The sequence below is a fragment of the Cheilinus undulatus genome, linkage group 6 (assembly GCF_018320785.1).
Source record: "Cheilinus undulatus linkage group 6, ASM1832078v1, whole genome shotgun sequence".
In the NCBI taxonomy this organism is placed as follows: Eukaryota; Metazoa; Chordata; class Actinopteri; order Labriformes; family Labridae; genus Cheilinus; species Cheilinus undulatus.
The window spans coordinates 21,608,747-21,630,801 of record NC_054870.1 but is presented as its reverse complement, the minus strand read 5'-3'; the positions used below and the strand labels follow the sequence as shown (position 1 = coordinate 21,630,801).

The 22,055-nt window shown below is 38.5% G+C and overlaps 3 protein-coding genes across 4 annotated transcripts; 1 reads left to right on the top strand and 2 right to left on the bottom strand.

Moving 5' to 3' along the window:
- Positions 1–12: 12 nt before the first annotated feature.
- Positions 13–8,626, bottom strand: supt3h (SPT3 homolog, SAGA and STAGA complex component). Its single transcript, XM_041789760.1, has 12 exons — positions 8,562–8,626; positions 7,761–7,864; positions 5,938–6,022; positions 5,422–5,508; positions 5,053–5,149; positions 4,820–4,950; positions 4,627–4,702; positions 3,144–3,256; positions 2,952–3,056; positions 2,722–2,850; positions 1,151–1,240; positions 13–130 (listed from the first exon to the last, which is right to left on the bottom strand). The coding sequence occupies exons 2-12, from the start codon at positions 7,850–7,852 to the stop codon at positions 89–91; spliced, it is 1,047 nt and encodes a 348-aa protein (XP_041645694.1). The 5' UTR covers positions 7,853–7,864; positions 8,562–8,626; the 3' UTR covers positions 13–88.
- On the top strand, positions 7,663–12,621 carry LOC121511170 (runt-related transcription factor 3-like). The gene is made up of 6 exons (XM_041789761.1): positions 7,663–7,711; positions 10,941–11,131; positions 11,273–11,432; positions 11,660–11,764; positions 11,847–11,912; positions 12,269–12,621. Exons 1-6 carry the CDS (start codon positions 7,663–7,665, stop codon positions 12,613–12,615), a joined length of 918 nt encoding a protein of 305 aa, XP_041645695.1. The 3' UTR covers positions 12,616–12,621.
- A 299-nt stretch (positions 12,622–12,920) lies between these two features.
- Positions 12,921–21,578, bottom strand: LOC121511302 (follistatin-related protein 1-like). Of its 2 annotated transcripts, none has more exons than XM_041789921.1 (10): positions 21,370–21,578; positions 20,992–21,066; positions 17,362–17,451; positions 16,547–16,676; positions 16,415–16,444; positions 16,176–16,306; positions 15,538–15,656; positions 14,090–14,202; positions 13,792–13,902; positions 12,921–13,670 (listed from the first exon to the last, which is right to left on the bottom strand). In XM_041789921.1, exons 1-10 carry the CDS (start codon positions 21,370–21,372, stop codon positions 13,552–13,554), a joined length of 921 nt encoding a protein of 306 aa, XP_041645855.1. In that variant the 5' UTR covers positions 21,373–21,578; the 3' UTR covers positions 12,921–13,551. The 2 variants fall into 2 exon arrangements, with proteins under 2 accessions (XP_041645855.1, XP_041645856.1); XM_041789922.1 differs by having other exon boundaries at positions 21,407–21,578.
- Positions 21,579–22,055: the final 477 nt, after the last annotated feature.

Here is a 22,055-nt window from a genome sequence, read left to right as displayed (position 1 = left end):
CAGACAGGCAGATGATAACTGAAAAGTCTTTAATAGAAAAGTGAACGTAAAAATGAGCAGTGAAGGTCGTAAGGATTTTTTGTCATCTTCAGCAGGCGAGGAAAGCCATCCCACTTTTCAAATAAGCACTCTAGGGGACAAAAAAAACAGATGTGATTTAAAAAAAATAAACACTCCCCCACAGTCATTACAAAGTAAAACAACATACTAGAGGTTGCTCTCAAAATTGAAGTTGAGTTGATAGTGTTCAGCTATCAAGCTTTACCTGATCATTTATAGACTGGAATGTAGCAACTGTAGAACTATGCAGTCTCTCTTAGCTCCTTTTATTTCACAGCCTTATTTGTGCCCAAGTGTTTATTCTCACTGACAATTTTCCTCCCTTTTATTAAGTGTGAGTCATCTATTTTGTCTTTGCTTCTGTTTTTCTGGCTAAAGAGTTGGTGTGCCCAACCCCACTGTAAAATTGAGGACAAAACCAGAGTGAAAATTACATCAGGGCTGCACGATAATGGAAAAAAGTGATACAAATATCTTTTGATATATAAAGTAATGTGAAAAAATACAGAGAAATAGTCAAAACAACTGAATTGACTCCCCAAAGCCACAAATATAAGCAAAATACTTGTGAATTTTCAATTATAATTTCATTGTTTTTGACATTTTTTTAGATCTGCACCATAGAGGAAAACACTATGATTTAAAATAGTATGTTTGATATTGTGTTAATGATATAAAATTGGATCATTCATGCCACAGAATCTGTTCAGCTTTTACTATTTTAACATGATTCCTATAATCTAAAAAGAGTCATTATCACATTATTAACATTTAATCTGAGGGCAGCTGATTGTTAAATATGATGAGGGAATGATTTGAGGGTGTGAAATATTTTTTATTTACTGCAATTTTTCCGATTTTTCAATGCAAAAGCTCACAATAATGATACAACTGCAACTCTACGTGCAGCCTGAAAACAGAACAGAGAACACTTCCTTTTTTCAATACTTGGGAAGAAACCCATCTCATTAGATAAAGATCTAAATTCACAGAAGTAGGACTAACTCCAAAAAAGTTTAAGTAAGAAACAGTGTTGCAAAAATATGTGAAAGACAATGACTGTAATTTTGTTCTCCATGCATGTACATACTGTGTGTCTGTAGTTGTATCTTCTGATAGCTTCTCTGATGTGACATGGCTGGATGGCTCCACTTGGAGGCTCCACTGTAGCTGGACAGCTCTGGGACAAACAAAACAGCATTTTTTAATACAACACAGGATGCCAAAACAAGATTAAAGGCAAGAACACGTGATTTTTAAGGATGATTAACAAAAAGAAGGAAAATAAAGAAAAAATATAACTCAATATGTCTGCTATAAGTAAATGTGAAAAATATGACAGTTAATGGAATGTAAATACAAACATATGCTGTTTGTAAATTTACACTATAAATCATCATTTTTGTAGAGCTGGAGAACAAAGGGTATGAGGACCATTCTGAAATCTAAGGATTATTCCCTTCTATGCATTTCTTTGATTTGCAGTTCCTAACTTGACAGGGAAAATCAGACCTGGTGAAAAGTTCCCCCATTACCCCCCACCGATTCAAAAGTGGCAGCTCTGGTAAAAGTTTCAGGTATGAAGATGATATTTGGAAGACGTATCATGCATTACAACCGAAACTTCAAACAACTTAGGTTACTGTGAGACGTTCAAGTGAGATTATTTATAGATAGAGATATATATAGGTATGGTGCCCTATTTTTATCACAGGTTTAGGGGGAACTTTTGAGCTAATTTTCCATGCTAATGTCAGTGATCATTAAAATATATTTTTTTCCCCAAGGCTTGATGTCTGTGCCAATTTTCACAAATTTTGGTGCATGTCCAGTTTCTCAAAAGTCCAGGGAAATGTATAAAATAATAACAACAATACCAAGGATTTCAATAGAGCCCTTGCATAATCAGTGCCCGGGCCCTGATTGTTTTTCAAAGGGCTCTCAATTATTAAGACCCTGTAATATCCTCATAAGATAAATTAGTTGCTGTGTGCTCTCATTTCATCTAGGGTTAAAAAAAAAAAGAAAAAAACGTTGCCATTTCTGTGTCTTACAGAATTTTCTAAAGCAGCCCATTTAGCAGCTGTGCCACAAGCCCAATGTGGGCTTTGGCCGGACATAAAAGGGCTAAATCAGTGATGCTTGCAGGGTTTTTTTCTCAAATTTTACTGTTATTAATCGAAGGATAAAAACAGTTGACAACTTCTGCATCTTTTGTGATTTTGATTGTGGCTGGTCCATGAACATGTTTACATTTTTGTCTCCAACACTCCAGAATGTTCCAACTTCAAAAGAACTTTGTACACAATCAGCATTGCTTTCTTTCTGATGCAAGGTTTAGTGTGAGACATCAGCGGCATGACATTGAACAGCCAACCTCAGTGATGCTCACACATTTTTCAGAGAAATCATCCACAACCAGAGAACTACAGTGAACTAAACAAAACTATCAGCAATCAACATCTAAACTACAAACAGGGCAGAACGTAGGCAGAACAACAACAGGATGGATCTGTGTTTGATTCTTCTTCTCTGATTCAAGAAGGGGGGGCTCTAAGGAAAAATGGTTGGGAACCACTGCTTCAAAAGACTGAATTTGTGTTTGATGATCACCCAACAAGTGTGCATAAGGTATGAGATGGTAACAGAGTAAACACGCACTTTTTTGCGTTTCCTTTGTCTCGCTCTGCTGTCCAGACTACCATTTCCCTGAGGGAGAGGCTTTGCTGAGTGAGAGGAGCCTGGAGTGGAAGGGGGTGTGGCTTCAGGTGAGTCTGGATCCTTCTTTACCTGGGGGGAAGAAAACAGAAAACAGGCACTGTTAGAGAAACAGAACTCTGGCATTAAAGTTTAAGTATTGACTAACTATTAAGACAATGACGTGCGTTTACCTCAGTGTGAGTGTTGTAGTGGATGTAGCTGGCAGAGATCACATGACTGATGGGATTTGTCTTTGCAGTCATTTCCTGCTTCACCAACAGAGATAAATCTACAATCTGCAGAATGAGAAGGACGGACAGGATCTGTTGTTACAATATTTTTAATCACATTCAGTTACACAACATCCTGACACTGCACCTCACCTGGGCAACTGTCTCATAGGCCAAATAGGACAGGATCTCCATGGCAATGCTGTTTGGTTTTAGCTCTAAAGTGCTGCAGTCCAACCAGTCCCGAAACTTTGACGCTTTCTTTGCTGGAAATATTCGCAAACAGACAAGAATGTAAGGAGATTGTCTAAACATTTTGACCTATGAAGCTTAGCGTTAGTTCATGCAAGACATGGTAGTCATACACCCAGCCATGATCAGCTGATGGCCAGCTGATCCAATTATGGCCTCCCAGCTCCCAAAGCCAATCAAAGCCCTTTCTTTCAACACAGCAGTCCATTTAAATATGACATCCTGCTACTAATCCCTGCTTGAAATAATCCTAATGCACCATGCTGCTGCTGGCAAAGCTTCACCTCCTCCACCCCAGCCTCCTCCTTTATAGCATAAAGCAGAGCGTCAGAGCAACAAAACGTGACGTAGCCGCTATCAAGCTGCGCGTGCACAGCTACTGAGGAATAACACGAAACATGGTGACTATAGACATGTAAGTACTCAACTTTTGTCGTTTTTGAAAAGAAAACAACTCACTGCGGTTCTTTGTCCTTCTTTTGACAAAGAAATGTTTTCAAGTTCTGATAAAACTGGCGCTTTAGCAGCATCCACGCTAAGCTCTTCCTCCATAACTGCACCAGCTCTTGCTGCTGCTTGTTTACGTCATGACTCTGCTGCACCTGAAAGTACTGCACCTCGTCACTGATTGGTCCTGTCACTTTCTAACCGGGCCCAAATGGTTCAGATGGGAGCTTTGCAAGATGGATTCGCCAGTGAAAAACAAGGAAACGGGCATAACCATCTGCTTTGTAAGGTTACAGATTCATGCTGCTATGGATTAATTGCTTCTGAACTCGTTTTGTTGTAGTCAATATGCATTGTCATAAATGTATCTATCCATATGGGGATTTCTGGCCATGTGCTCCCTGGTAAGTCAAAGCATGCTGCTTGACTAACCCAGGGGGTATCTTTGAAGCGGAGCCTTCTCTGTAAAGTAAAACTCTGTTCGGCAATAAAATGGTTAAATGTTCCAGACTGGTATTTTTATTTTATCTCAAAGTTTGTGTAATAATAATGCTGAGACAGTTATTAAACTGATCAATAACGAATTCTGACAATGGATTCAGTCACCAGTCTGCTTCAGGAATAATTACATTAGATGGTTTTTGATAGCATCCCTTATTGATCAGTAGGGACAACTAATCATCTGGTTGACTGCTGATATGAACTGTATTTGTTAATCTGAAATCAAACCTATTTTTCATGTAGAGAAATGTTTTCTTCAAATTTGATTAAATAACTATTAATTAAAAAATAATAAAGTAGATACCTGCTGCTTTAAATGAATAAGACAGGAATACAGACTGAAATTAAACAAGCTAAAAAGTCCTGCGAGCTGGGAGAGAAGGATCTACACCTGTACCTTTGTAGTTTTATGAACCTTGCATGATTGCATTCTCACCAAAGCTGAGCTGTCGACTCTCACAGAATTCAGCATACTGGGCCTGGTCCATGGATCGAGTCTGGCGCTCCAAACGCTGTAGAAAGACAGGCATGCACAAAACAATTAATCACAATTACAATCATCACCATCAATCCTTATCACTTCTGCAGCTGTGTCAGAGCAACTAGCTAACTCAGTGATGGCATCTTACCTCCATCCGCTCCTGTTTGACAGGATCTACCTCCTGTCGCTCAGCCAATGACAGGAGGTCACCAGTCTGGTCCATCCACACCAGAAAATCCTGGGCTAACCGCTGCCTCCGCTGATTACCTCCACCAGCACCTGCAAGTTTGTAAACAAGCAAGAGAAAAAGAGTAAGATCTAATACGTGAGGTATTTCTTCATATAAATGATGGTCATGTCAGTATGTGAAGGTGAATGTACCTGTTTCTTGCTGCAAATCTTCTTCCTCCACACTTTTAAGTAGTTTAGATTTATAATCTCTGAACTGGAGATATTTCAATAATCTTGCAACCTTTCTCTGGTTCAATGACATTGAGGAAGAGGATAAAAACAGAGAGATTTAAGATCAGAAAAAGAACAAACTTTGATTCAAAGCTAGTTAACATTCAGGAGATTTTTTTTACTGATTACTGTCCTTTATCCTATAGTCATATATACAGTACTGTGCAGAACTTTTAAGCATGCTTGGGCCAAAAATAAGGCTGAAATAAGCAAGTAAATAGCAAGTAAGCCTGCCTGAGGGCACCATCAGGCAGAAAGGAGGACTGACACATCTAAGGTCATGTTTACCTTGTCCCTCCTCATTAGGAACAGGATGTCCTCTGCTGAAATTACCCTTGAGCCGCGAAGAGCAGCACCTTCACAGGCCTGATGAAGCTGATAAATAAACCAATCACATCAGTTCAGTTAGTATTTACTAAAATTTGTTTGGCAAGTTTTAATAGAATATAGAAGCTTACATGAAAATTACCTGTTAAAACCACATCAAAAATTCCTTGCCCATTGTTTTATTACCTTGGTAAGGATACTGTTTTTGTCTGCTTTTATATATTCTACTAAGGATTCTGATCTGTAAAACAAAGTTGATAAATTCTTAGTGGAAAGAGGGAATGAAGGATATTGAAGTGCATGTTTTACTTCGTTTTAATGAAAGATTCTATTTTTAGCTAAGTTTACCACTCAATATTCTACTCTGGGACAAGGGAGGGAACTAATAGTTTTATTATTCAAGAAATATTTAAGATGTGTGATGGATTTGTTTTTATCCATGTGTAGTGGTTTAAACAAAGGTGCAGGTTGTGTTACCATGGTTATGAGCTGTGTGTGCACAATATCCTCCACCAGAGCTGCAGTCTCATGCAGAGGTCTGCGAGCATCTCCCAGAGCAAACCTAATAACACAAAGACACAAAAATAAAAATGTGTAAAAATAAATCAGGATAGATTAGAGCCAATGAAGTCCAAGTTAAGAAAAACTGATTTAGACGATGACTGCAGGAGACCATGATCCTTATTTTTAGTAAAACCAGAAAATAAACAAAATGTTTCTATCAATTATTGCCTTTGTTTTAGAGGGATATATTTTCATCTCACTAAAGTAAACTGCCTCTGTCCCTGCTAAATAACCAGAACAATAGTAATAACATTCTAAAAATCTATTCTAAGTAACTATTTTCAACTACATTTTATCATTTTCTATTTTTCTGTTTGGAACAGTGATATTTTTAACCATCCCTACAAGTGAAAACACCTTCTGTCTAAATATACACAAAAGTTGCACATGAGTCCATATGTACAAATCTGAAACCTCCACCACACACACATGCTGAGGTCAACAGGCCCCACACACACTTTGACCACAATTTGGTCAAACCTCAATTTGCATCCAGAGAGGCCACTTCCATGATGGCAGACTAACCCACATCCTGAAGCTTGTTCCTTCTCTCATTTCTCCTCTTTAACCTCCATCGCTGCATCTATTCTTTCTTGACATCCCCCCTCTGCCAGCCCCAAGGAGGACTGTGATTGGCTGTTTACAGCCATCAATCACACAGGTGATCTTGGCTTTGGTTTAGAGGCTTGTGGGCAGGTTGGCTTTAGACTGAGTGTCGGTTTTAGGTTTTGGGGTTTAGTTGGGTTTCAGCCTCTCTGACCACCAACACCATCTCTCTGCAGCGAACAAACAACATAAGGTGAGTACCTCAAAGCACACTTACCTATAACATGCTTGTCACTCAAACTTGTGAAAGGCCAGACAAGACATGTGGCTTCTTGAAAATACTAAAGAAAATCTATTGTGAGACTAAAAAAGTAGTAGCATAAGATTTTTTCTTTTAACAAATCATAACCTGAGCTTAAAGTAAAATTAATGTAATTGTGCTTCCGTTAAGATTTCTGCCACCTAGATATTAAAATGCTTAATTAAACAACTGTCAAATGTTCTTTTCAATGTTTTTTTATTTTATAAACTCAGGGATTCCTTTTAGATATTTATTTTTCTTTTGAGGGCCTTTTTTAAAAAAGCTTTATTGAGAGTTTAGAGACAGCCTGTCCTCTGTTTTTAGTGCAAGGCTTAATGTTAATTTCTTTGTCATAGTGTCCTACTGCCTTCTAGGTATTAAGAAATTTCATCATATTTCTTCTACACAATTGTCAGGTATCAATTTTTCGATGAGTATGTGTGAATATGATAACAATATAATGAAATAAATATTTACAATATTCTGTAACAATTTATCAAGTAAACCTGTGACTACTTGTGTATTTTATTAATCCCTAAGTTCATCTCACCACGATGTTTATTAAAGCACTTTGTAAAAATTTATTTAACGGTGCCATATAAATAAATTTAAAAAGTGATTCTTACTACTAGGTCTATAAAATGTTTGGGTTTATAGCGTAAAGTATAAAGGGCAGCAGACTACTTTTTGGCATCTGTGTTTTAGCGTTTATTTCCTGGAGCCAGTTTGACTTTTGCAAATAAAAAAAAATCATTATCCAGTATAATTATTCATTTGTTTAACAGGTTTCAATGGCTTCAAACAGTCTGTTCAGCAGCACCAGCCCTATGCTGTACTGGGGTGAGTCATCTTTTGTGTGTGTGTGTGTGTGTGAGTGTGTGTGTCTCACATCATGCTCTGTAGCTCTGGAATGAAACTGGTCCTGGAAACTGGACGATCTTTGGAGCTGGAGGCTGCAGAGCCAGCCATGGGACTGCTCATATAACCACACACCTGATGGCATGAGCAAACAAAGAAGAATGCAGAGTCAAAATAAAGAATAAAGCTTAACTGAGGAAAAAAATGCTTCACAACTGAAAAGTATTGCCACTGAGCCATATGGCACACAAATGAGGTTATTTATCATTTCAGTATCACATTTTTCACTTGCAAAAGATGAGAACAAAGTTATTAGAATGGGACATCTCTACTTTCCTTATTATTTAAGTAACTGTGCGGCTCATGTTATGACTATTATTTGTGTGCAGTTGATTCAACAGCATAACAGAGTTTCTTGCCAAGACTACATCAGCTTAGTATCGGCCAGCATAAAACATCCACTGTTACAAATATAGTCTGTAAAGTACACACTGGTGTTTGGGATCATTTAACCAGAACAAAACTAGTCAGCTATGCACTCCAGAATAGAAGCTGAGCCAAGAGCTTAAAATAACAAGGTAGCAGAACAGATTTAAGGCAAATCGAGACACACAAATACAACAACGGAGGGGACAAGCAGGTGGTGTGACCGCAGTAACTTCCCCTCCGGCAGTACAATCTGAATGATAATGCCGCGCAGTTCCCTCCTATTCAAACACTGCGGTCTGTTTCACACAAAGCTGGGAAGAGTAGAAAGCAAAAGGTGGACATGGAAGGGTGAAGAACAGAGAGACGGAGAGGGGTCCTAAAATCATTACAAACCACCACGCACCAAAGTCGTTCAGGTAATACGAGGCAGCAGCATCTGATGTTTTCGTTTTGCTAGCTATTCGGCGCGGTTTGATGACGTAAGGGATCCAAGAAGTGTTGCGTTTTTCTGTGAATTGTAGTTTTTTTGCTTTCTTGTAAAACACCAGAGCAACCAAAGTTTACTGACAATGGATTAAGTTGTTTTTTTTTTACCGCATTCCTTGATTTTGTTTTTGGAAATTATACGACGTTATAACTTAGCCGTTTTTATGATGTGGTTTGTTTAGCGGCTGTTACAGAGATGAAGAGAGGATGAGAGAACTACAAAAATAATATACATATTATTGTCTGGCACGAGGCCTGTTAGTTGAATGGTTACCTCCGTTATAACAGACGGAACTGGCCATGTGTTTAGGAGCTCATGTACAGTGCCCATATAAAGTATTCACCCCCTGTGATGTTTTACCCTTTTATTAATTTCATGAATCCGTCATGGTTAAGATAATTTGGCTTTTTTGACGACAAAAATTACAACAAAACCCCATTAAATGTCAAAGATTTCTACAAAGTAATGTCAATTAGATAATAATAGGTAATGTAAAAACAGTAATTCACCACCTTGAACATGACTGACCTAATTCAACGGAGGTCTAGCCAGTTGGTGCTAGTAGTCCCACAGTTAGCGACATAGGGATCACCTGAGTGCACTGAATGTGTCGCAAGCGATTGCAGTATATAGACACCTGTGTCTGGAAGGTCTAGTCACTGGTTAATCAGTATTCCTGGTGGCCATTACACCATGAAGACAAAAAAGAAATCCAAAAACCTCTGAGAGAAAGGTTATTGAAAAGAATAAGTCTTAACAAGACAAAGCTTTAAGGGACAGTGGTAAAGAGAAAGCCACTTTTGAAGAAAACTCAAATTAAATCTGAGCAAGAGTTCACCAAAAGGTGTGCAGGAGACTCCATGGTGAAGTGGAAGGAAGTTCTTTGGTCTGATAAGACCAAAACTGTGTTTTTCAGCCATTAGACAAGACACTATGTTTGGCAGACATCAAACACTGCAAATCACCACAAACACACCACCCCCACTGTGAAGCACGGTGGTGGCAGCCTCATGCCGTGGGGATGCTTCTCAGCAGCATGGCCGTGGAAGACTTGTAAAGGTAGAGAGTAAGATGAATGTGGCAAAATTCTGGAAAATCCAGGAGGACGATCTTTTTCATTTTGCAAGAGAAATAAAACTTGGGAGAAGATTTCTTTTCAAGCAAGACAATGACCTGAAGCATACAGCTAAAGCTACACAGAAGTGGTTTAAAGACAACAAGGTGAATGTTCTGGAGGGGCCGAGTCAAAGCCCAGACCTCAATCTAATAGAAGATTTGTGGCTGGACTTGAAGCGGGCTGTTCACGCCAGATCCCCATGCAACCGAACAGAGCTTGAGCAGTTTTGCAAAGAAGAATGGAGTAAAATTTCAGTGTCTAAATGTGCAAGCCTAGACTTAATGCTGTGATTGCAGCCACTTCTTTAAAATTGCATATTTTTGTTTGATATTACTTTGTAGAGTTTTTAAAAACTTTGACATTAAACATGTTTTTGTATTTTTTTATTTGTCTAAAAGCCAAATTATATTGACTGTGACTGATTTATAAAATTACTTAAAGGCTAAAACAGACTAGGGAGTTAATACATTTCATATGCACTTGAGGTTTTGAAAGAATTTTGGCAAGTCTCCAGTTCAAAATTTTGAAAACTTATTTTAATCTTTAGTTCAACTTTATCTAACCAGTCTAGAAGTAGAAAAACTGAAGACCACTGGAAGTAATTTTGATAACTGCCTAATTTGCATTTATCTCACACTATATATTTTGAGAAGGTCAGTTGGTTTATTCTTGTCATAAAAGAGTGAAAAAGGTTACTAAATCTTCCCAATAGCCTCAAAATAATGTCAATGTAATAAGGTCATTTTCATTATGGTTGATGCTTGAAAAAACTAGCAGATAAAATAATTGGCAAATAATGTGGTTGATCATTAAACCTAAATTTAAATAGCAAATGAGCAGGGCTTGTTTGACCCTATAGTGAGAAGCTTGGTCTTTGTCCCTTGATGTCAGTAGAGATGCTTAAATCACAGTCAGGCCACGTCTAAGTATTACACTGATGATTCAAAAGGAAGTCTGATGTCCAACTAAAACAGTTAACTAAGGATTTGGTGTAACAATAGGCCACTGGAACGTGTGAGGGGTCTACAGATGGCTTGATAAAGTTGGCAGTTAAACTACAGAGCTACTTTTACATTGTAGACTGTACTCAAGTGAATCCGTTGTTGTTTTGTAGTTGATATTGCCAAGAAAGCAGGTAATAGTAATGTATCCTTTTTTCCTCTGTTGCTCCCTCTTAGAACCTGTGGTGAAGCGAAGGCCAACATCATCACCCACCAGCCGGCAAGTAGAAGAACAGGAGGTCAGGTCTCTTCACCAGCACAGCACAGCACTACCCAGAGGCCTGGTACAGACTGACAGCCCTAACTTCCTGTGCAGTAGCCTGCCACAACACTGGAGGTGTAACAAGACCCTGCCGAGAGCCTTCACTGTGAGAAGACACCTCTGTTAATTCTAGACTGTGTTTTTTTCCATCATATAAAAAGCTTCCCACTGAGTTAAGTCTTTTAGGTTGGCCATTTCTTCCCTCCCAGTGTATTTATTTCAATAGTTACCTCTCTCAATTTTGCAGGTGGTTGCTCTTGGCAATGATGTACCAGATGGCGTGGTTGTCACTGTGATGGCTGGGAATGAAGACAACTGCAGTGCTGAGCTACGCAACGCCACAGCAACCATGAAACAAGGCTATGCCCACTTCAATGACCTCCGCTTCATAGGTCGCAGTGGGAGAGGTAGGTAGACAGGTTCTTTAATGATACACTTTATCAGAATTCTTATAAAGTCAGTAATCTGTGCGGCAGTAGGGGATCCCTCAGGTGACCGCTTGTCAAGTTAAGCAGCCTAAATAGCATGTTTGATTCAAAAAGTCTTTATTCCCTTTTCCCTTTTCCTTAGAAGTTATCTTTTGTGGTTGTTTTTTTCTTTAAATAATTTTTAAAATCCCCATTTTGTTTTTCAGGTAAGAGTTTTACCGTTTCCATCAATGTGCTGACCACTCCCCCTCAGATCGCCACCTTACACAGAGCCATCAAAGTGACCGTCGATGGACAGCGGCTGCCAAGACGTCAGTACACACCAGAGAAAATAACTTGAGAGATGTTTATCCAGTCTTTACAGTCAGACATGTCTCTCTCTTCCTCTCTCAGGACAGAGACAGAAGGAGGTGAAGTCAGGTGTGTACAGATCAGCCAGCAGCTGCACTTCATCATCAGGTAAAAGTACAAATACATCATGCACTCAACCCACCTTGCCAGATTAAAACACAAGACTTAATTTACTAGCATGCAACCACTACATAATTATTTCAGCCTTTGTTTTGCATCATCAAATGTAATATTTAAACAGACTCTAACCCTCTACAATACTACTTGTGATTGCTAACAATAAAGTTTCTGTATAATGTATAATGAACCCAGCAACCCACAACGGGATAAGCGGAATAGAAATTGGATGGATGGATGCATACTGTGTATATGATAGGATAGTGTAAATAAAAACATTGGAGTTATACAATCTGCATACTGAGATGACTGAGATTAACCAAGCTTTTCACGTTTTCTCTCTTTAGATTGTCGATCCTTCTCCTCTCCTCTCTGGACTAGTGAGCCACCCTTCCGGGGTCAGGTGACCTCTTTGACTCCCACTTTTACTCCAAGTCCCAGAATGCATCATCTGCCTGCTCTGTCATATCCAAGTCAGCCCACACCATACAGCTCCTACCTGTCTTCTCCTCATCCTCCTCCCCCTCCACTGAGCCACAGTGGTTCACTCCAATCAGGCAGTTTCTACTATGGACCGAACCAACCGCACCAAACTACAGGGGAGGACCGCAGTGTTGTCACAGCACTGTCCAATTACATTGAAGGAGCATGTCTCTCCATGAGAGGGGAGGAGCCTGTCTGGAGGCCTTATTGATGATTTGATGCTAAGGGGAATTTAATTTTTGCTTTGTCTCAGGCCCTCCAACCTCCTTCAAAAATATTTTTTAATCTTTGTTGTTATTTTCACTTTTATGCATTCAGTGTGTTTGTTATTTTATTTATTGCACATATTTATTCTCCTGAATTATTTAATAATGATTAAAATATGTTGGCAAACAGCTGGGCAATGAATAAATAAAAAATACAGTGTTCCTGTTTAACATTTCCAGATATTTACCACTGATTTCTTTTTTTTTATGACAAGAGATTACTAGAGCAATACTTGTACAAAAAACATTTATTTCACAACCACAATACCAAAAATATAACATCTCATCAACAATGAAACAACTTACCCTGACTCACCCTTTGAGTGTCTGACCATCCCCTACAGATTATTCTAAGAAAATTGATGAATAGTTATATGGAATTATCCTTTTGCATTTATGAGGAACTATTTTTAAAATATATATATATTAAAATATAATAAATCAAAAGTAAAACTTTATGAAAAAACAGTGGCAAAGCAAAATAAAAAAACTGTGAAAATGCAAATCAACGTCAGCCGTACAATATAAATGATAAAATCCAGACAAATATGTGAAAACATGTGAAATCAAGAGCTTGATAAAGAGTGTAAATTCACACTGAAACAGATTCTTGTCAAATAAATCTGCAAAAGTTCAAGACTGTAGAAATCTGACATACTCTCTGCTGCTCAGCTACTGATTGGCTGGTAGAGCAGTGAGTTCAGCAAAGGTCCCCCATTAGAACATGTGAAAGAGGCCTTCACTGACCTCAAGATGCTGCTAAATCTGACATAAAATGCTGCAGAAATGTTTAGAATGTATTGTCCATAGTGCATTGGAGGCTACTTCCACCAGAATAATAGAAATATAATGTATACTGTATTATTTCCCATCGCATCTTTTCAGGGTTGACTGTCCACTTGTAAAGCATTGAGTTCAGCCACTCTCCGGCTCCACTCTTCCTCCGTCATTTCTTCTTCTTCACCTCCATCCTTTAAATCCTCCTCTATCTGATGCTCCCCTGAATTACACATCATCATATTAGAGAGATAGAAAATATAGTAAGATTGTATGCAGCCTACCAGCTCAATAGAAGGAAAATACAGAATTATGAATCAGTATTTTTTCATGCTTTTCTTTACCTGTGCAGGTTAGAGCAGTGCACACCCAGTTTCCACATGCACACACACATTTGTTGCACTCCATTCTGGTTTCAGCTCCATCCTCAAACACCTCGTCCTCAAGAGCACACTCTGTAATAACATTTAAGAAAGCAAACAGGTGAGTGTCATTTTATATAAAGCCTGAACAAAGAGTGTTACTTAAAATACTCTTTGTCAGACTCAGAGTAAATATGTATTTGCACTGTCTGTGTGCTGCTGGCAGAGAAAATAAATCCACAGGTCATCATCTTTAAAGACAATAATCTTTTTTCATTACGTCTTTCATATGGATGGTAGGTGGGAGTCAGACAGTTGATGAACTCTGTTAAACTCAGCTTCCAGTCTGCATTTTCATCCGACAGCTCAATCAAAGCATCAACACACAGAGATCTGAAAGAAAAACGCTGTCTTTAGTACACAGTTATTGCATTATTACAATGCCAATTCCAGAAAAGTTGAGGCGCTGTGTAAAATATAAATGAAACCAGAATGCAATGATTTGCAAATCACCTGATGCTGTTTATGTTCCAAATTTCTTTAACAATAGAACGCAAACAACATATCAGATGTTGAAAATTCCTGTTGTAATATTGCAAAGACTTTGAATATCCCAATAAAGCCATCTACATTACAACATATCAAATGTTTCTGAGAATCTGGAGAAATGACTATGCTAAAAGGACAAGGCCAAAGGTCAATATTGGATGCTCTTGATCTTCAGGCCCTCTGGCAGCACTGTGTTTGAACAGGCATGATTCTGTACTGGAAATCACTGCATAAGCCCAGGAACACTTCCAGACATAACTGTCTGTCAACATGGTTGACATCCATGAATGCAAGTTAAAGCTGTATCATGGAAAGGAGAAGCCATATGTGAACACAATCCAGAAACACCACAGTCTTCTCAGGCCAAAGCTAGTTTAAAATGGGCTGAGGTAAAGTGGAAGTGTTCTGTGGACAGATTATTCAAAATTTAAAATTCTTTTTGGAAACCACAGACACCCTCCTGCGGACTAAAGAGGGGAGCAATCATCGAGCTTGTTATCAGCGCATAGTTCAAAAGCCTGCATCTTTGATGGTATGCGGTGTGGGCAGCTTACACATCTGGAAAGGTACCATCAAGGCTGTGTATAGAGGTTTTAGAGCAACATATGCACACACCCAGACAACCTTTCAGGGAAGGCCTTGCATATTTCAGCAAGACAATGCTAAACCACTTACAACATCGACCACAAGAGAATGGCTTTGCAGCAGAAGAGTCCTGGTGTTGAACTGGCCTGACTGCAGTCCAGAACTTTCCCCAATGAAAAAAAAACATTTGAAACATGATAAAACAAAAAATCTAGCAAAGAAAACCACAAACTATTGAGCATCTAGGATCCTGCATTAATCAAGAATGGGACAACACTTCCCCTAAACTCCAGGCTCTGGTCTCCTCACTGACCTGTTGTTTGCAGACTGTGTTGTGAAAAGAGGAGAAAATGTGAACTTAAATAAGCTAATTTTTTTTTCAAGAAAAGGTCAAATATCTCCCTGTCAACATCTGATTTGTTGTTTATGTTCTATTGAGGTTTAATATGAGCTTATGAGATTTGCAAATCATTGAATTCTATTCTTTACATTTTACACAGCAGCTTTTTGAAATATGGGTTTTATTATAACATCAGAGGAAATAATTCATCCCAATCTTTATGAACAAGGCTGTGTTTGTGGTTCTGTGTGTACCTCAGTAGCATGTTAGTCTCCACAATATTAGAGTATGTGAGGTTGAGAGCTGTCTCATTGTGTTTCAGGAAGCTCAGGAACTCTTTGGAATCCAGCTCTGAATCTCCATCGTCATACATCTGTAAAACACAAACATAGAGTCAGACATACTGTTTATATCCTTATGTTTATTGTCCTACAAGGGAAAGGGATTTTGCAGCAAGAGCACACCTTCTTAAAAAGAAGAGTCTTTGTTGTACCTTTCTTGGAGGAATCATCAACATGGGGTTCAAAACATGGTTTATTATCAAGAACAACACTCTGATTTTTTTGTGTGTGGCAATATCAGCCACCTTGGTAATAGGCAATGAGAAGAATTTCTAAAATAATAACCGTGTCTTTTGTTTTTGACGAGTTAAAATGGAGCAAAGACTTGTCACACTGAGCCATTAAGCCATCCACACCTGGCTCATGCCCCCGCTCTTCCCTTTCAAGAAGGCTAACAATAGCACCGTCATCACCATAGTCTGTTGATGACATGTTTCAATGCTTTTTTGTGTACTCAAAATGCTAATGAATTTCTTGAATCCCTTGAAATTGAGTTACAGGTTATAAAACACTCACATGGCTAGAAGCGATTCATGTAGAATTGTTCTGACCTTGAAGTATGTTTGCAGGAGCTCATTGGCTGAGGACACATTAGAGGCGGGGCTTTCTGATTGTACCCCCTCCTGAATCCATTGGATCACTCTGTCTCTCAGCCAATCACGATCAGACAAGAAACACACAACTATACATGAACGAAAACACAAAAGTTATTTTTTTTTTTTAGCATATAAACTGAACTGAAGCCTTAAATACAGCATTTATGATGTCTTGTACTAAACTGCAGACTTACTAGGGCTTGCATCTGTCTTTGGTGGTTTCTCTAAAAAATGACCAGACAACAATTAAAACGAATGTATTGTACACAACTTCATTGTTCTGTAAGCCTGTGCTGTTGTTACTGCATGTTTATGTGTATACTGACCCACACAGTGTCCACTGTGCTCCACATGTATCTTGGTGTGTGTGACGCAGGCATCCCTGTGCAGCTCACAGTGATTTCTGTAAGTTCTGCCGTTACTGCCGCACACCCAGTGTTCTGCAGCTCCACAGCTCTGCAGAGAAAGACACAGTCTTTTATAGATTCAGGAAACATTTAGTATTAGTTCACGACTTGGAGTGGTTTAGCCTCAAAAACAGAAGCATAAGATTATAAGTGTAATACAGAAATGCATCTTAGCTTCTGTGTAATACAAAAAGTAAAATTCTAAATAAGGTTGGAATACGCCTAGCTGCCAAACTTTCAATATCTCGCTGTTTTGTGTAATGTGGTGCACTTATTGGAAATTACGGTTGAGTCATTCTATGCTTTTATTTTTTCTTTCTTCTCGTATATTTTCAATGTTAGCCATGCAAAGCCAGTGAATTACCACAATGGCTAGATATCTGTTTTCCTTAATTCAGTTCAACTCAGTTTTATTAAAATGTATGCAGTGTTACTTTATGTGGAGCTACGCCTCCATCTGCAGGAAAAGCTTTGCAAGATGGAATGGCCTGATGACGGACATCAAATCTAGCCAATCCATCAGCACTGCAAGGTTAGCCCAGAGTGCACTACAGAAAAATGGCAGTCTACATGTGAATATATCCTATAAATTTACTTCAAAATGTAGAACTGTCATTGTTTCCCTGATGTTAGTCCAACAATGTCGATTTGTCTTTAAAAGCAGGGTTTATTCTACAGCAAATTGGTCAATCTAGCAAATTAAATACAACCATAAAAGTGATTATGAACTTTACCTCTAAACAGCGGCACACTGGTTCTCCTCTGTCAGTGGACACGCACTCTCGACCTGCACCACAGGACGTCCTGGCACAGACTGACTCATCCTGAGACACAAACACGCATGACATGCATTCAGGGAGAGAAAAGAGGTTTATCTCATTTCGTTATTTTTCTGTGATATGAAGTAAAAAATGAGAAGTGTGTGTGCGAGTATGTGTGTTTCAGACTCCAGATGGTGACCTCTGACCTCCCACTGGGAGAGGCACATGCCGATTTGCATGACAATGGCTTTCTTAACACACTGATAGACACACATAACATGCACACATACAAATATCATACTATTTATAATGATTCAACCCAAAGTACAGCACCAGAGAGAAGAGAATATAGATGAGTGAAAGGAAACACAGCCATACAGCTCCATGAGCTAGAGCCTTAATAAAGCTGTACCATAAAAGATTCTTAAATGATCACTAAACACTGCTTTGGGAAGAAGTGTTGGTTATAACTTATAAACTGTCAACAAACTGTCAAATACCCACTTTAAAACACAAAAGATGTAAAGAAATGTATTCTCCACAACAGATCTTAACATTCCAGCAGCACACATTCCTTTGTAGACACAGGTCAGCAAATCACAGACACACACACACACGTACTCACACAATAGCTACATCTGTCGCCTCCGGCTGACATCTGCTGCACAAACCTGCTGTTAGCAGCCAGCTGACTCACACACGGACCGCATGATGGTGTTAGTCTCATTACAAGTGCCTGTCTGACCCTGTTCGTGGTTGTAAAAAACACTTTGTCTTCTATGTTTTGAATCTCTTTCCCTTTAATCTCATTCTCTCTGTCCTCTTCCTCCTTCACTCTCACTTTTCATTCATCTTTACTGCTCAAATCATCCACATCAGTTTCTCATTCTGCTTATATTTGTTGCCTGTATTGTTTGAAACCCTCCAAAATGTTTTTATCTCTGGAAAGTAATGGTAACTTTGAGCTTGAAGGCAATCGTACATTCATTATGTTTATTAGATTATTGTTGTAAAGGATTTTTGTTCTTTTCTTGCAACTTTCAACAGTTTTGCTACTTTTTGACATTTTTTTTTTACTTTTTTGCCATTTTCAACCCACTTTTTCTGCCTTTTGTTCCATTTTTACTACTTCTTTTTGTCACATTTAATTGATTTTTGCTTCTTTGTGCAAATTTTTGTCATTTTTTGCCACTACAAATTATTTCTGCCTTTTCACCCATTTTTGCCACTTTTAACCCACTTTTGTTACCTCTTTTAGTCACTTTTAACACATTTTGCTGTTTGTTTTTTCCCTATTTTGCCACTTGTAACCAAATTTGCCACTTTTTGCATAGTTTGCCACTTTTTGTTGCCTTTTTGGCCACTTCAACTCCATTTTTACTGCTTTGTGCCCATTTTTGTCACTTCTTTGTGACTATTATCCCATAGTTGTGCTCCTTTCATTCATTTTTGCCGCTTCTTTTGCTATTTTTGCCATTTGTTGTTGCTACATTTTACACATGTCGATGCCTTATGCCCATCTGGGTTACTTCTTTTTGCTACTTTAACCAATTTTTAACGCTTTCACCCATTTCTGCCACTTCCTTTTGTCACTTTAAATCATTTTTGCTGCCTTTTACCCATTTTTACAACTTATATTGCTACCTTTAATCAATTTTGTCAGCTTTCCCCCTTTTTTGTGACTTATGTTTGCTGCTCTAACAAACTCTTGCGACTTTGTTTAAGCTACTTTGAAACCCATTTTTGCCACTTTTAAACATTTTTTTCTTTTCTCTGTATTATTCAGTGCTGTTCCACGAAGGTTGCCTCAGTTTATTCTACTTTATTTTCTGGCATCCTTATGTTTGTGTTCATCATGGCTTAGCCCTGAAGTATTACTCATTTATATCAATGTTCCCGTCTACATTGTTGACATTACCAGTAAAAAGTTCATTTTGTTTTAAGAAAAGGTTTACATTTTGAAAGGGTTATATTGTTCTAAAGCAAAAATAAATAAAATTCATTTTCAATTGTTTGTTGCTCTAATAAGAGTGGTTATTATTCATGCTTTAAAAGAAAATATGGTTATCACTAACCTTGCAATGCAGATGGATAGGCCCGTTTCTGTGTTTCTCACTGGATGTGTGAAACAAATCTATCTGCCATGCCAGGTTAGGTTATAACAGCTTCACTGTAAAATTGGCCATGATTTTGCCAACCTCTATGGGCCCCCATTTGCCTTGGCCCCAGAAAGTTCCCCCCTTTATCCCTCCTTATGGTTGTCCTTGATGGCAGTTTCACAGAACTATTCACTGATGTCTTTGGATTTAATATTTGCTCTCATTTTAAGACATAATACTTATAGAATTCAAAATGAAAAATATCCCTGCTGGCATTTCCAGGTGCTCTATACCTAAATATTGTAGATTAAAAAACAAAGATACTCAGATGCATTAGTTTACATTGGTATTGATCAGCATTGGCTGTGTTTACAAACATCTGGCATCAGTCAAATTATGTGGCATGAACAGATATCAGTTACCAGTGTCTATCTGTGGTGTCTATTTAATATTATGATGGCATGTGGAATATCTAGCTGCTGAAACAAAAAAGAAAAGGCAGAAAAGGTGAGCTGTTGAACAAACTCTCATCTGTTTTCATGATTAAATGTGACAGAAAATGTTAGGCATAGCAGAATGACAACAAACAAGTAATGATAAAAACACATACATTTCAGCATCAACTAAATTCTTCTTCCATATTTTCACAACAAGAGCATCTCTTTCGAAAAAAATACTCTGGGTGAAAAAAATAAGGGAAAACAATAGTCTCTAATCCCCCATTGCTGTTGAAGAAGCTGGCATCATAAATCCTCCCATTTCTTGATTCTAACTGATGGAGAAGAAGGGAAATTGACATTAAATCTGGGAGCTAAAAATGCTTAAACTGCTCTGATTTGGAGAAGAAAAAGGGCACTGCCATCTCAAAAAACAAAGTTAGTGGACACCCTAACATCAGTTCTTTGTCTGATTATAGTTTTGACTGTACAGTTATAAAAACAGCAGAGTGTTAAAACACAGCTGGAGGCTGTGAGATTAGAGATGAGCTGCTGACAACCATAATCACACACATACCTGAGGACCTGCTCACTGTCTGTGCCTGTGTCTATGTGTGTGTGTGTGCGGGTAGCTTCTAAGCTTCATAGAAAACTATTCAGAGCAAAGCGGACAGTTTTCAGAGCCAAACATATTACACATTTTCCCTTCATGCACTAGCACCTTCCACAACCAGGTAGCCCCTTAACTCCAGGAACAAGAATGCATGTGCATGCACAGTCTACAGTGGATTTTTCCATATTTAGCTCTGTTTCTGCTGTCAGAGGTCAGCATTAGTCTTCTCTCAGTGACTGTTTGTGAAGGATTTACGGCAGTCTGGTGATGAAGAAAAGTGAAAAATGAAAAAAACAAGGGAAACGTCACCCTGGAAAACATTCTTAACCCTAAGGGAAAAAGCACTTACTCCCAACAAGGCCTGTCAGGTGAGGAGGGAAACAAGCTTGTTTTGTTGTTTTTACTTGAATATTCAGAGTTTTTTTGGAAGTTTTCCAGAGTTAAGACAGCTTACCTTGGCCAGGGGAGATGAGAAGACAGAAGGAGAAGAGAGGAGCAGAGGCACCAGGATCACAGGGATGGTCAACATCTGGAGAGGAAAGATGCATAGGAAAGAGAAGAAGAGTAGAGAGGAGAGGAAGACAGAGAAGAGTAAAGATGAGCAGAAAGAGGAGAGAAAGAGAGGAGAAAATAACCAAACAAAGAGAAGGAAGAGAGGAAAAGAAGGCAGGAAAGGGGGAAGAGACAAAAACACCATGAAATCATTAAATTATTTTCATATTAGGCAGATATCTTTAATTCAAGCAATAAAAAAATAATAATGTTGCTCATATTACAACTTTTCATACAACTGGTATATTAAATACTACTACAACAACAAAAGAGGTCATACCATTCAAGTCTCAACACAGTCTGTCTTAAAGATGTACCTATATCTACCAAACAGCTTCTCTCAGCGTTTCATCAGCAGACAATCGGAAAAGATAAAGAAGAAAAAATGACTCAACCAGGAGGTAAAGTCATATCCAAATATCCAGAAATGTCAGTATGCGTCCATTTAGCTTAGGAGCTAATATCCAGCTGGTCGACCCTGCTCTGCTGTGAAACCCCATCTGAAAGAGGAGAGGAGGAAGTAGAGAGAAAGGGGGAAGGAGGAGGAGGGATGCTGGGGGAGAAAGGAGACCAGCTGTCCAAAACCTCGCACCCGCTTCCCCTCCCCTCACACAGCATCCTCACACCCAAACACACACATGAGCTGTCATCTTGAAGAAGGATAAGTTAAAGGCACACAACCGGCCAACATGTTCAGACAATGTTACACAGCGTCTGTCCCATACTGCACTAAAACCTTCAGTTTTAAACTGTTCTGTTACATCTACATGAGCTATATAACTGCACTAATGTGAACGTGTTTCATGTGTTTATTCTAAAGATGAAAAGAAAAGATGCTTTAAATGATGAGACTTAAAATTTAAACAAATATTACATTATTTTCTACTTTTCTCCCAAAATAAGTGCTATAAGTTACTGAAAAACATGTCACTTTCTCTCTAATCTCCATAGAAGATGTTTTCTTTG